Source organism: Dipteris shenzhenensis, chromosome 30 (assembly GCF_047967505.1).
Source record: "Dipteris shenzhenensis isolate YYH24624 ecotype China chromosome 30, Dip_SZ_1.0, whole genome shotgun sequence".
In the NCBI taxonomy this organism is placed as follows: Eukaryota; Viridiplantae; Streptophyta; class Polypodiopsida; order Gleicheniales; family Dipteridaceae; genus Dipteris; species Dipteris shenzhenensis.
Window position 1 is genome coordinate 1491081 of NC_141625.1, and position 14364 is coordinate 1505444.

General features: G+C 43.6%; 1 protein-coding gene across 1 annotated transcript; it reads left to right on the top strand.

Annotated features, from left to right (window-relative positions):
* Positions 1-8527: 8527 nt before the first annotated feature.
* LOC147881591 (G-type lectin S-receptor-like serine/threonine-protein kinase At2g19130) lies at positions 8528-11281 on the top strand. The gene has a single exon (XM_087401973.1). The coding sequence runs from the start codon at positions 8578-8580 to the stop codon at positions 11191-11193; it is 2616 nt and encodes an 871-aa protein (XP_087258099.1). The 5' UTR covers positions 8528-8577; the 3' UTR covers positions 11194-11281.
* Positions 11282-14364: the final 3083 nt, after the last annotated feature.

Consider the following 14364-nt stretch of genomic DNA (forward strand, 5'->3'; position numbering starts at 1 on the left):
TTTAGTATATCCTAAACAACCACCACGCTGGGTTTATTAAATCCCATAATGAATCCACAAATCCATAAATCCATTCATCTTGTAATAATATAACCAAACCACCATGCTGGTGCCTATTAATATCCAGTGTGCAACCAACCACCACGTTGGCGACCACTTATCCTACACTACCGTCATGCTATCCTAAAATCCATTGCACAATGCTATACTAAATTAGTCCCCTTTAGGTTGGTTATCTTTAAATGTCAAATTTCAACCACCGAGCTACTTAAAACATTTAAGTATTAACATGGAAGTAGGTCGACACAAAATTAGGTATTATGAGCACCATAGATCATGGATGATGGTAGCCTGAGAAAGTCCACAAGTCCAAGAAATACTTACAATATTTTTTCTTTTTCAAAAATACAATGATATTTTATGGCTCAAGGAAATTCCAAACTTCCAACTATCTTATCAACCTCTCTATAGCAAACATCTCCCAACTCTTTAGGCCAGTCTGATGAGCTATCACATACCTCATCATGCACTCTTCTCACCAATTGCTTGCTACTCTCTACCTACTTGTACGTCCATAGTAACTCCTCCTTTTGCTGGGGGTCCTCTTCATCCTACTCTTGACGCTCTATACATCATCAAGCCTTGCCATGTCCTACCAAAAGAACATACATCATGAGCTTGACAAGTACTGTTATGGATAAAATTGTCTAAGGAAAAATGCATTAATATGTATATGTGTTTGTATATGTGGCAATAGTATAATAAAATATGGTGTGCATAGGGCCCAAGGTTGAGGTGGCAAGGCATGACCATGTGCCACCCTTCCATATTATAAAATGCAAGGTGGCATGGCTCCTCCATGTGCCACCCCTCCACCTAGGATGCAATAATTGAGATATGGCTCAAAGTCCATTGGAGAAGCAATATAAAATGGGTGGAGATGGCTATTATATTGAGTTATCCCCTCCATATGGGATAGGCCCATGTGGGGGAGGTATAGAAGGACAAAGAGAGCTAGTTAAATAATGGGGAAAGTAGGATGAGGTGGCAAGATTCCTTGTGCCAACCCTCCACTTGTCATCCTAGAGGTTTGAACCTATTATAAAATTGGAAAGAGACCAAGGGAGTATCATAGACTTGAGATATGGGGCTTGATTTATGCGGAAAATGGAGGCAAAGGGTTGTCGCACACAATTGAGAGTGCGTACCCACCTAGCCCACATGGAAGACTTTTCCACACACACCATGTATGTGGGAGGAAACATTAATGTGGAGAGACCCCCTCTTTTGGCTATAAAAGGAAGGGGCTATTCCTTGATGAGGGATGCTCATTCTTGTAAAGCCACCTAGCTAGTATTTTGATATTTCCCTCTCATCCCTCCTTTCCAATAAAGTATGGTTCACTTCCCTTGATGTCTACATCTCAACATTCCTCTTCCTATCATGTACTTGCTTCTCTTCCCACTCTCCCTTTCCCCTTGTGTCATAGTCTCCCTTTTCCTTCCCTCCACTTCTAATTCCTTATTCACCCCTATGACATCCCTTCGCCCTCGTGATCTCCTTTTCTCTATGGCCTTTGAGCGTCGCCATACTTAGTCTCTAGCCTTTGGTCTCGGTTTCTTTTCCGGCTAAAAGTTTTTGGTGTGGCTGCTGGGATACGAATCTCCACGGCTGGTGGCGAATCTTCTATTTGTACGGGTTACATCAACAAAACTATACCATCTGTGCTCCTTCTAAGCTATTGCGCGACAGTTCTCTGGACTGCTGCGACTTCTGGTTGTAGACAGTTTTCTGCGCTTCAGTTCTGTGGACTGCTGCGACTTCTGGTTGCGGACAGTTTTCTGCGCTTCAGTTCTCTGGACTGCCGTGACTTCTGGTTGCGGACAGTTTTCTGCGCGACAGTTCTCTGGACTGATTCCTGAGCCTCTGCAAAAGAGTAACAGTAGATCCCGTGCCCCCCCTATCTCTTCTCTTCTTCTTCTTCTCCTTCTCCTTCTCCTTCTCTTTCTCTTTCTCTTTCTCTTCTCCTTCTCCTCTCCTCTCCTCTCTTTTTATTAAAGAGTAGGATTGGAACCCAAGAGTAGGCGAATCTTCTATTCGTATGGGTTACATCAATAAAACTATACCATCTGTGCTCCTTCTAAGCTATTGCGCGACAGTGCATCTCCTGCGCGACAGTTCTCTGGACTACTGCGACTTCTGGTTGCGGACAGTTTTCTGCGCTTCAGTTCTGTGGACTGCTGCGACTTCTGGTTGTGGACAGTTTTATGTGCTTCAGTTATCTGGACTGATTCCTTCAGTTATCTCTTCTCTTCTTCTTCTTCTCTTTCTCTTTCTCTTTCTCTTTGCCTTCTCCTCTCCTCTCCTCTCTTTTTATTAAAGAGTAGGATTGGAACCCAAGACTCCCCCTTCACAAAAGAAAGTCTTATCATTGGGCCAACAAGTTGGAAGTGGTAAAAATGTAATGATTTTTGTTCATATATTGAAATTGCGGGAGCTGTAACTCTCTAACCATAAGGAGTTTGCTCTTATTGTAAAAAGCAAAAATATTTCATTTTATGTTCTCTATCCACTTCTCTTGCTAGATCGCCAATTCAGAACTTCTCCAAGCCCATTTCACAAACGCGCGCCTCACGAGAAGGGTGGACATTTATGTCACTTCTTGACGCGTTTAAGGAATTGGTGCCTGTTCCTCTGCACCTTACGGCTACCAATGCACGAGATGTCTTCCTTGATCTTCATGTCGACCTTCAACGGCTGATTGTCTAGTGCATTATTGATGGTGATGACGGGTGGAATGACACAGCGTGGATGATTCAGGGTGACGAACTACTGATACGCTGGGAGGATTTTGACTTTACTTCTACTCATTGTGCAGTGACCGAACTACTTGCTGCTTCAAAGGTAATCAAAACGGTTTCCTTCTTCGAAGGGTGGGATGCTCCCCAAGCTTGGGGGTAGATTTGGCGCATCTGCTTGTTGATTCCTGTGGAAAAGCTCGTCCTGAATGGTTTATTCACAATCTCATTACAAAGGTTTCTAGGCCTTGGCTATGGTTGGTAATGTTTCGACCAAGGAATCCATTTGTACCTAATCAGCCTTTTGTGCCTCATTTCGAGCTTCAAATTGTAATTCTTTTTGGGCTTAAGATAAACTATCAACAAAGAATTGCAAGTTTATTTGGTGCTGAACGTTTGGCTCAAGTGTTGAATTCTCCCCACCCTCTCCTCCTACCTATCTTGGACTACCGAGAAACTTGGGATGCTATGATAGCTACTAGACCAGACATTGCATTCGCAGTGGGAGTTGTTAGCTGGTATATGGCTAATCCAGGAAAGAGGCATTGGGAGGCAATTAAGTGTACCATGAGGTACATGAAGGGTACCAAGGATCCTTCTCTTATGCTTATGCTTATGCATGAGCATATGTCTCCTTCTCCTTCTCCTTCTCTTGTATATGCTCTTTTCCCCTCTTCTTTTTCCCCTCTTTCAATCTCTTTTCCTCTTCTCCTCTCTCTTTCCCCCCCTCTTTCCCCTCTTTCAATCTCTTTTTCTTTTATGCTTATATGCTCATGCATAAGCATGAGCATATGTCTCCTTCTCCTTCTCCTCTTTTCCTTCTTTCCTCTCTCTTTCCCCCCCTCTTTTCTCTCTTTCAATCTCTTTTCATAAGCATAAGCATAAGCATGAGCATATGTCTCCTTCTCTTATGCTCATGCATAAGCATAAGCATAAGCATAAGCATGAGCATATGTCTCCTTCTCTTATGCTTATGCTTATGCATGAGCAGATGTCTCCTTCTCCTTCTCCTTCTTATGTTTATACTATTTTTCCCTCTTCTTTTTCCCCTCTTTCAATCTCTTTTTCTCTTTTCCTCTCTCTTCCCCCCCCCCTTTTCCCTCTTTCAATCTCTTTTTCTCTCTTTTTTTTTTATGCTTAAGCTTTCTCTCTTTTTCTTTTATGCTTATATGCTCATGCATAAGTGTGAGCATATGTCTCCTCCTTCTCCTTCTCCTCTTTTCCTCCTTTCCTCTCTCTTTCCCCTCCTCTTTTCCCTCTTTTAATCTCTTTTCATAAGCATATGTATTTGCCTATGCATAAGCATAAGCATATGTCTCCTTCTCTTATGCTCATGCATAAGCATAAGCATGAGCATACGTCTCCTTCTCTTATGCTTATGCTTATGCATGAGCATATGTCTCCTTCTCCTTCTCCTCTATTCCTCCTTTCCTCTCTCTTTCCCCCCCCCTCTTTTCCCTCTTTCAATCTCTTTTCATAAGCATATGTATTTGCCTATGCATAAGCATAAGCATATGTCTCCTTCTCTTATGCTCATGCATAAGCATAAGCATAAGCATATCTTTTCATAAGCATTTTCCTCTCATGAGCATGTCTCATTTTCCTCTTTTCCTCTCTCTTTCTCCCCCTCTTCCCCCTCTTTCATGAGCACATGTATTTGCCTATGCTTAATCTTTCTCTTTTTTTCTTTTATGCTCATATGCTCATGCATAAGCATAAGCATGAGCATGAGCATAAGCTTTCTCCCCCTCTTCCCCCTCTTTTGAACATAAGCATATGTATTTGCCTATGCCTATGCTTATGTTTGTTTTTTATTTTTTGTTTTTGTGTTTGTATCTACGTTAGACATGGGATCACGTCGCATGTCCGACAAGTACGGACAGCCTTGCAGGATGAGACATCACGATCTCTATGCTCCAGAGGACTTTGATTCCTCTCAGGCGACACCTCAGGGGCCTACCCCTGCGACTCTACCCTTGGCCCGCGACTCCTCTCGGACGTAGCATTGCGACTACCCTGTAGGGAACTCCTTTGCTAGTAGCCCATGGCTTTGTCGAGAGTCCCGACGAGTTCGTAGCACAGATGTCCGATGAGGAGGCAGCGAGATTCTTCTCTCTGCTATCTCAGAGGACCTTAGGAATTCCCTCTCCTACACCGACGGCTGGACCTACTGCCCAACCATCCCCTTATGCCCCTTTGACTGAGGGGTCATCACTTGCACGTGCCTATCATAAGGGAAGGAAGAGTAGGAGGGGCCGCTTATGTTGTGCTGACTCGAGAGATGTAGACGAGTCAGCACACTCACATTCCTATAGGGCTCCACTTGGTCCTGAGACACAGTTTCAGTCAGGTCCCTTGCCCTCTCCTACTCCCACTGCTACTTCTTGCTCCGGAAGTGCTCGTACAGCTTCCACTCACTCTGACTCTGCCACTACCATGAGTCCTCCTTACCCAATCGAGGACCTCTCCTATCAAATCACGGTTGCTGGAGAGATAATAGAAGATAGAAAGAGCAAAGCAGTGATGGCCACCATGAGGCGGTTGATGAACCACCACTTCAAGAGCGGCATTGCTACTGATTGGCGGTATCAAGATGACCAAAAGAAGCAGGCGGTCATTGATGAATTAAAACAAAAATACCCTAACCTGCCAAATTGGGACTTCAATGAGAATTATATGTGAGAGTGCATGGGTTTGGTCTTGAAGCATCGTAGATCAACCTTGCATACTTCCATCGCAAAGGGGATGGCTAAACTCAGCTGGGCAGACAAAGCTGATTGGAAGTTCTTCAAGAAGCACAATAGGGACCATCCCAAAATGTTCAAGGGTCAAAGGAGGGCTGTGAGGAGACGGCTGGATGCCGTAGGTACTTCTCACTTTGGTGCAGGCTGATGGTTGGCATTCGAGGCAACCGTGGTAAGTCTACTTCTTCTCATTTAATGTATTATTCTATTTGTTTTACTACATATTACATGCACTTTATCTAACTCTCGTAAATTGGATTCACAGCAAGCTACGATGGGTCGTCTTCCTACAGATGCAGAGATACGATGCGCATTTCGCATAGGAACAAAGCTGTGGTTTATTGAGTAGGAGGCAATGGGAGCGACGGTCAATTGGGCTGAGGTGGCTGCTCACGCGGTATAAGTCTACTCCTACTTATAATCTCACTTTTTAAATTGTTTTATTCTTTAAGTTCCAATCTAGTTTTCAATTAATATGGTTCACTCTTAGGGTCAAGCTCGAGCATCCCATCACCGGAGGAGAGCGATCAGGAGGGCCAAGGATCAGGCACACCTGACGAGGGTCAGGGAGCAGGCACAGCTCACGAGGACCAAGGATCAGGCCAGCAAGACGAGGACGAGGAGAACGATGACAATGATTCGAATGAGTAGTAGTAGTAGTAATTTGCATATCTTCGCTATGGCCCTGTTTAGCCCCACCAGTGCTTTTTTTTTAGTTCTATTAATCGTCGCTATATAGCGACGTTTACCAGTGTCGCTATATAGCGACGTCGCTATATAGCGATGCTTTGTGGCGACCGTTCTTTTTTTATGCTTCTAACGATGTTTGCGTTCATTTTTTTTTAAATTAGTGTAAAAAACGTCGATATTTTCGTCGGAAAAGGGCCTATGCCTTGTAGTCTTTTTTCCTCCCCGTGCGAAGTCACCCAGATCTATCAAGATTATGATCAACTATGAAGTAAGAAGGAAAACTTGAAAAAATGACAATGCTTTAGGGCACATGATAATAGATTAACTTTCTCATATGGACTATAAATGAGTTGTGATTACTTTGGTTGGTAAGTAGTTTTCTCAGCTGAGAGTCTCTGCCCTATACTTAAGGTTTACTAAATCACCCACCCTCCTTCTACCCTTGAGCTTGACTCTTGTGTGAAATGGAAGGGAAATTAAATGACAATAAGTTGTTCACTACTCTTTACTCAAGTGAAGCTTACACAAGCAATGATGTTTGGATGATACAATTATGTTATGTTTATTTAGTAGTAAGGCTTGCACACCCTCAGGTGCCTCAAAATTTCAATGTTTTGCATTAAATGGCCACTAATTGTAGCTCATTAAGCCCCAATCGCCACATTTTGAAAATTAAAGAAGCACGAAAAAAGGAATTAACATGTAGAAATGCAATCGTTGTAACGACCCAATGGTACAAAATAAGTGGGATGATTATAGAAATGCAATTGTTGCAATGATCCATGGATACAAAATAAGTGGGATTGTGAGCATATGTCCAACTTCACTCATGGGGTCAGAAGAGTATCCCAAGTGAATGTGGCCAATCAAGGATGATGACATATCGATTAACGATGTGGTAGGAATGGCCATGATCCAAGCGCAATTGTAAAGTGAGTATGATGGATGAGAGCTCTTGACATTGAAGCAAAGGAAGGTTGAAGAGTCATGTCACAAGTGGCAATAGTTTTGTTTTGTCTGGAGAGCCATCTTTGCTCTCTGAGGAGTTTGACCAAAGCGAAAGAACAAGGTTCCAACAAGGAGATTCTCCCATTCATTGCACCTTCACATACACCTTGGTACCTCAATCTAGTCATAAGCTTTTCCAAAGCACTTGATTTTTTTTGGCCCTACTAAGGCTCCATGGATAATCTAGGCCAACGTTTGTTTTTCTTTGTATTTGGTCAACATAACTTTTTAAGATTCAAGGTACTGTTAGTTTGTCTATCATAATCCTAACTTATTATAAGTTATTAAAGGGCACTAAAGGTTGTCGTTCTTTAGTGCAAGAGTCATTTTACTACCTCAAGTTATTAAGGGACATTAAATGTAGTCTTTACCTCAACTACTTGTGGGGTAGCCGCGTTTTTGGTAAAGCAGAAATTAGCAATTGTTTAATTTCGAAAAGAAAAATTGTCTAGTTGTCGGTGGTGTGTGCGATTGAATGTTAGTGGTTGGTAAAAAGTGCCATTGAATGCTTACAGGCCTATACTCCCTCAGGAGTCAGACTCAGCTTCTTCCTCGACTGCGGCACCATTCTCTCCTCGACTGCGGCACCTTTCTCAACCACAACACACAGCTCAGCCACAGCTCCCAATGCCTCCCATCCATCCTCCCTCCTTCCATGCAGCTTCCCAGTCTTGCCCGGTCGCTGCTGGATTCTTCTCTACTTCTATCCCTTCGAATTCCAGCAGCATAACCTCTCCTCAGCCTTCTCATCTTACCATTGCTGCTTTTGCTACTTTCCTCCGCTGCAACGTTCGCCTTCTTATTTCCTAATTTCCGTTTCTCTTTTGTTTCCTGCTCATTTCGTTACCTGCTCTGGCATTATTTCCCTTGTTTATGGAGGCAGAGAAAATTTTGCATGCTTTGTCAGATGGAGCGCCCACCAAAAGCTTATCTGCGATTGCGCATGATTCCTAAGCGGAAGACTCACTGGAACTCTGGAGAATGATCCTTCTGAGTTGCTCCATTGCCTTATTACCTGCTCATTGTAGCCAGAGTCATAACAAAGCTGGGACTAGTTGTCCCAGATGAGACTTGTGGATTGCCCGCTGCTTGCATGGCTCTCTTCCTGTTCGCGTTATTCATTGTCTCTGCAATGCCTACCTTCTTGAAACTGCAATCTTTCGACTCCCATCTTCCTCCTTCCATGCATGCATCTTGTTATATCTCTTCACCTCCACCCTTCAGCTCGTTGTATCACTCTCATAGACCTTGAGTTTTTCGAAGACTTTTTCTGCTTTTGAGCTTGAATGTGATGCATCGAGTTCTCCTTCTCTAGAGACCCATGCTCCTTCACAGCCATGAAGTCTGCCCCTGCGTTCCTTTCTACGCTCCTTGTCCCATTTCTCCTCTCCTTCCTGTCGCCCGCCATCGCCCAACAAGACATCGCTTGTTGTCCCTCCAACAAAACATCCGTTTCCTTAGGTTCTCTATTGCCGCCTGAGGGTAGCCCTGAGGTCGGTGATAGCCGCCCTCTGCTGGAATCTTCCAATGGTAGCTATATCTTGGAGCTTGGAGTCTGGCAAGACAATACCGGCACTTACTGCATGGCTGGAGTGAGCAACAAGAAAATAGGAACCTCGCCGCAGCTTTGGGCTGCCAATAATGCGAATCCGCTGGCAGCCACTACCTGTCAACTGAACCTAAGTGACAGCGGCGATTTGTCACTGCAGTCCGACGGAAGCCGCACGTCTTGGAGTACCGGCACTGCCGGATGGGGCGTCCAAAGCTTGATCTTGGAGGAGTCTGGCAATCTGGTTTTGAGAGGTGCACAGGGACGCCCTGTGTGGCAGAGTTTCCAGCAGAGTCCAGTTTTCTACGTTGCATCAGGCATGAATTTTACCACAAACACTACACTCTTTTCTTCGCTTCCAGCTCTGAACGCCCAGTTCAGTGTCGCAGGAAAGTATGGCATGAAATTAGGCAGCCAGGGTCGGCTATTTCTTTACACGAACGGGAATAACAATAGCACGCCTTTCGTATATTGGAGTTACGGTGTAGATTCCAAATCGAAGCCAGTAGCTTATGCAATCATAGAGGATGGCATAATTTTTTATGACAACCAGTCGACGATTCTTGGAACCTTACGTCCTACAATTAAAGCAGTACCGCACGGCACGGGGAGAGCACTCCTTCTAGAGAATCAATTCGGCAACTTGCAGGCATTTTACTGGAATGGCCAACATTGGAAACTCTTTTATAACTCATCAATGGGTGCCTGCGAAAACCCCTATCACTGTGGAGATCAATTCAGTATATGCGATCCCGCGACTGCTCAGTGCACTTGTCCAACAGGTTTCACAGGATGTGAGCCATCGAGCAATTTTGGAAACAATGCCGGCTGCATCTCGTCGAAGCGGTCTACCTTGGTCACTGTGAACGTCTCCTTTCATCCTCAGATGTCCGCCCTTTCACCCAAGTCTCTCAAGGAATGCCAGACATCGTGTCTGGAAAACTGCAGCTGCACGGCTGCTCTCTATGATTCCAGGACTAGTTCATGCTCGCTTTTCTCGGCCCTGCGGACGGTGTCAAAAGCTGGAAACGGCACTCAGCTTCTCTTCCTCAAAATTGTCGCCGAGAGAGACTCCTCCAAGAAATGGGAAGTGATAGGAATCGTAGGTGGAATTGCAGCGTTCGCTGTAGTGTCTTTGTCGCTGGCCTTTTGCTGTTACAGAAAGACTACACGCCGGGGAACGTCGGGGACAGAGGAACTTTTCTTAACTGAGCTTCCTCGACTTCCTCCACGGTTCTCATACAGAGATCTCCAAGCTGCAACCAAAGACTTCTCCATCAAACTAGGCGCTGGAGGTTTTGGGACAGTGTACGAAGGTGTTCTTCCGTCTGGGATCAAAGTAGCCGTCAAAAAACTGGAAGGAGCGCAGGATCAGAGCTGGGATCAATTTCGGGCGGAAGTTGCAACGATTGGGAGCATATCGCACGTGAATCTAGTGAGGCTGAGAGGATTCTGCATGGAAGAAGGGATGAGGCTACTGGTGTATGAGCACATGGCCAACGGATCTTTGGACAAATGGCTGTTTGAATCGAAATCGAAAACAGATTCTTCAAGGGAGGTGCTTGATTGGGAGATGAGGTGCAGAATAGCATTGGAAACAGCCAGAGGCCTGGCTTACCTTCATCATGAATCTGAAGACAGGATCGTGCATTGCGATGTGAAGCCAGAGAACATTCTTCTCGATTCCCACATGGGTGCCAAGGTGGCAGATTTCGGCCTCGCCAAGCTTGTACCAGGTGGTCACCAGAGCTTCGCCATGACCACCCTCAAAGGAACCAGGGGTTATCTGGCTCCAGAGTGGCTCCGTGACCCCACCATCACCCCTCGTATTGACGTTTACAGCTTCGGTGTCGTCTTGCTCGAACTAGTGAGCGGTCGACGGTGCCTCGATGGCGATGTTGGCTACTTGCCCACTTGGGCCATGCGTGCTGCGGCTGCCATCCTTGCTTTGCCACCAGCACCCGTGCATGACTCCCACCCTATTGTTCTAGCCGAGGAGCATGGCCATGACCTCGCCCAATTGCTCGACACACGCCTTCAAGGAAGCGTGCCCCTTGCCAGTCTCAATCGATTGGTGAGTATAGCCCTCTGGTGTGTCCAGTCACGGCCTGCCACTCGGCCTACCATGGCTACCTTGGTCCAGATGCTTGAGGGTGTGATCGATGTCCCTCCACCTCCCCTTCTCTCCTCTCTCTCCTTTGATGGCTTCTCATCATGTCCTACCTCTGAAGCTACACTGTCCACTAGCTCGTTTCCTACGTCGTTTGCTGCTACCACTGATTCTTCTCTCACAACCTCCTCCTCATCTCATGTCCACATGTGCACCTCTACTACCAACTTTGAAGGCAACTCCCCTTCTACAACACCCTTGTTGCATCTCTTTGCCCCTTCCCATGTGCAGTAAACTAGCCTCCTCAACATTGGAACAATTCTCAATAAGGAAATTCCTTATGGGGCTTTCAAAGTGAATTTTATTTCCTTGTTGGTAAATTCTTATGCAACTACCATTTTCCTTGAAGATGATGTGTTGTTATTGTTGACATTTATATTTATTGTTGGTCAAATAAGTTCTTGGGGCAATGTCCCTTTTTTTGAAATAAGTTCTTATGTCTCTAGTCGATAGAAGATAGATGTTGCACTTACATAGTCCTGAACTAATGTCGCTTTGCCCTTGTCCTTGCAAGAGTATGTTCTTATGTAACTACATTTGTTAAGGTAGGGTGGCCTTGATTTAGGCTTACTAATTTTTGTTGCCTCATTTGATGGTGACTGGTGTAGATTCATAGGTCTCCACTCCTACTTTGCACCTTGTTAATGAAATTATTGTTGAAGCACATAGAGGATGAGTTTGTACAATGTACATTAGATATCTAGATAGAAGTGTTCTCTAGGTAATAACCCTAGGCTTGATGTAATGGTTGGGGTCCAATGGTAGTGCACTTTATTTATTTGACATCATCACTTTCTCTGTTGTTTGCATGACAGTTTGACTTTCGATGCTGAGGTTTCTTAGGAATCCATATGCACGACTCAAATTTGAAGTATCCTTGGGTCTCTCCACATTAACTTGGTAGCATCCATCTTTTTGGATCTTGTAATGGTTCTTATTGAGAATCGAAATGGGGGTGTTGAATCTAATATTGATGCACTTACTTTGATAATTGGTAAAGATTAGTACTTTCAGACATTAAAAATCTTCACATAGCAATAATTATTGAGGTGTAGTTCTTGATCTTTAAGTTGGTTGTGTTTTGAAGGTGGCTATCCCTTCATGCTAATAAATCTAGTGATTTAAAACTTGGATCCACCTCTTACCATCCATGATAGCTCCTAAAAATGTACCAAGGGGTCACAAAATCCTTGCAAGGCACAATATGATTTCCCTTTGAAACATTTAATAACTAGAGAGCCAACAATATTTATTGAAGTACCTCCTCTAAATTGAGATTTAAAATAAGATAACTAGAGGCGACTGAGCTCTTTCCATGTTTCCCAAGAAGATAAGGTTGTGGCTTGCTTTTGTATGAATCAGGGCTTGCAATTGTTCTTTTTGGTCCATTGATTCCAACACCCTACCCAAAGTCAAGCTTGTGGAAACTTGGGTTAACCTTAGCCTCACCTAATATTAACATATAAATTGCTAAGTTCTTATAGGTAGGAAAGTATATCCAAAAGCCCAAATGTTGACATAATCATTGTCATAGTATTGGAAACACATATTCTCCCATCAGAATTCACATTGAAAAGGGAGGGGAGGAGGAGGGAGGAGATGAGAGGGAGAGAAGGGAGGGCAGCCAAAGACACGCTCCTAATGATAGCTAGCTAGATAGTCACATAATATGTGATAAAGATTTTATTGATAGTCACAATACATGCAATAGGCATTTACTAAGGAATAATATAAAGTACATTCAAACACAACTCATCACTACTAAGGGTTCAAACCAAAAGTTATTGATCCTAAATCTTCTCTGCACAATACTATGATACTAAAACCATTGGAAGGAAAGATAAAACAAATACGCAATCATGGATATAAGTAGATTCTACAAGAAATGAATTCTATTCATGTTAAATCCATTAGAATGATTAAACCACATATTATGGCAAATTTGCTACTAGGAAAATTGTTGGTATGTCCATCAAAAACCACACATTGGTGCCAATGTCAGGTCTTGATAGTGATCGGTAGTATTTGACAACGTCAGTATAACTGTTGGGCCTGACACTGTGTTTAAAAAAAACAAAAAACAAAATGCAGCTTGTTCTAGCCTCATTCTTCCCCACTATATATCTTTTATTATAAAATTTCCCTTTAAAAACAAGGTAATATAAAAATGAATATGTGCCATCCAAGCTACAAAATTGCAAAATTGCCAAAAACTCTCACATCATGTATTATTACAAAGTTCCCTTTCAAAGAGGGTAATACAAAATGAACGAGAGGTACAAAATTGCAAAATCCTGAAGCATGGAAGAATCTACACTAAACTATTGATCCTCCTCCTCCTCCTCCTCTTCCTCTTCTTGATCAAGTCAATCTTTGCTCTTACCTCTTGCACCTCCGATCTTGTCTCCTCCCGTGATGTCCTCACCTATGTCTTCACACAGGTTGGCCATGCCCTAAGAATGTTGCATGAAACAATTTAGAAAATATAACTAAATCTTGACTATAAAAATGGAAAGGTGAAACATGATCAAGAACAAGGAGGATCAAAGACTTACATGGTGACTTTCAACTACCATTCAATGGGTACTCCCCTGTGATCCAACCTCTCATAGAGAGCTCATGTGCCATGCTCAAACGCATATCTATAGTCCTCATTCGTAGGGTTTTTGACCAATTGTAAAATGCTTGTTAACCCAGATTAAAAAAACATAAGATGAAGTGCTATGATCAAAACAATGTATTCAAACCAAACTAAAAAATACAAAAGAATTATGTAGTACACATATACTTACCACTCACGCCTCGAATCCTTTGCTACCACCACTCCCGAGGTGTGAAGCACCTCTACTACGCATACGTGCTTGTAACGCCTTCTAATGCTTGTCCCACTTCTATGGCTTGTTGCAAAGCTCTACCTTGGCCCTATTCCAATCTCGCTTATTCACATGAGGAGGCATCAACCTGGCCTTCCTTTCCATGTCACAGATCTTTAATCGGTGATGTTTGAGAACATCTCCCATGCATCTAAGCATGTACCTCATATCAAACTCCTGACCAGGTGATACTAGATATTCCTTGAGCTAAGCTATGACATAGTATTTTTTCATTTAGGTTTGCCTTGGCCATGGATCTAATGTATTTTTCAAACATCACAGCAATAAGCTGCCTCATTATGTGAGCTATGATGGTAGCTCCTTTGTCATCCTTGATGATCTCCTTTAAGTCATTGACATGATAAAGTTGCTCTACCTCTAAGGGAAACCAAGAGCATGAGAATGGGCTAAGGTGGCAGATGTAGGGGTGGCCACAACATTGGGAGGTGTGTAGGTGGTGCATGGTGTATGGTGGCATTGGAAGGGGTGGCAGTGGTGGTGGGAGGGGTGGAATTGGAGCGAAAGGTGGTGG

Bases quoted from the DNA above. Each gene is read 5' to 3' on its own strand.
- LOC147881591 (XM_087401973.1), top strand. From the start codon at position 8,578: ATGAAGTCTGCCCCTGCGTTCCTTTCTACGCTCCTTGTCCCATTTCTC.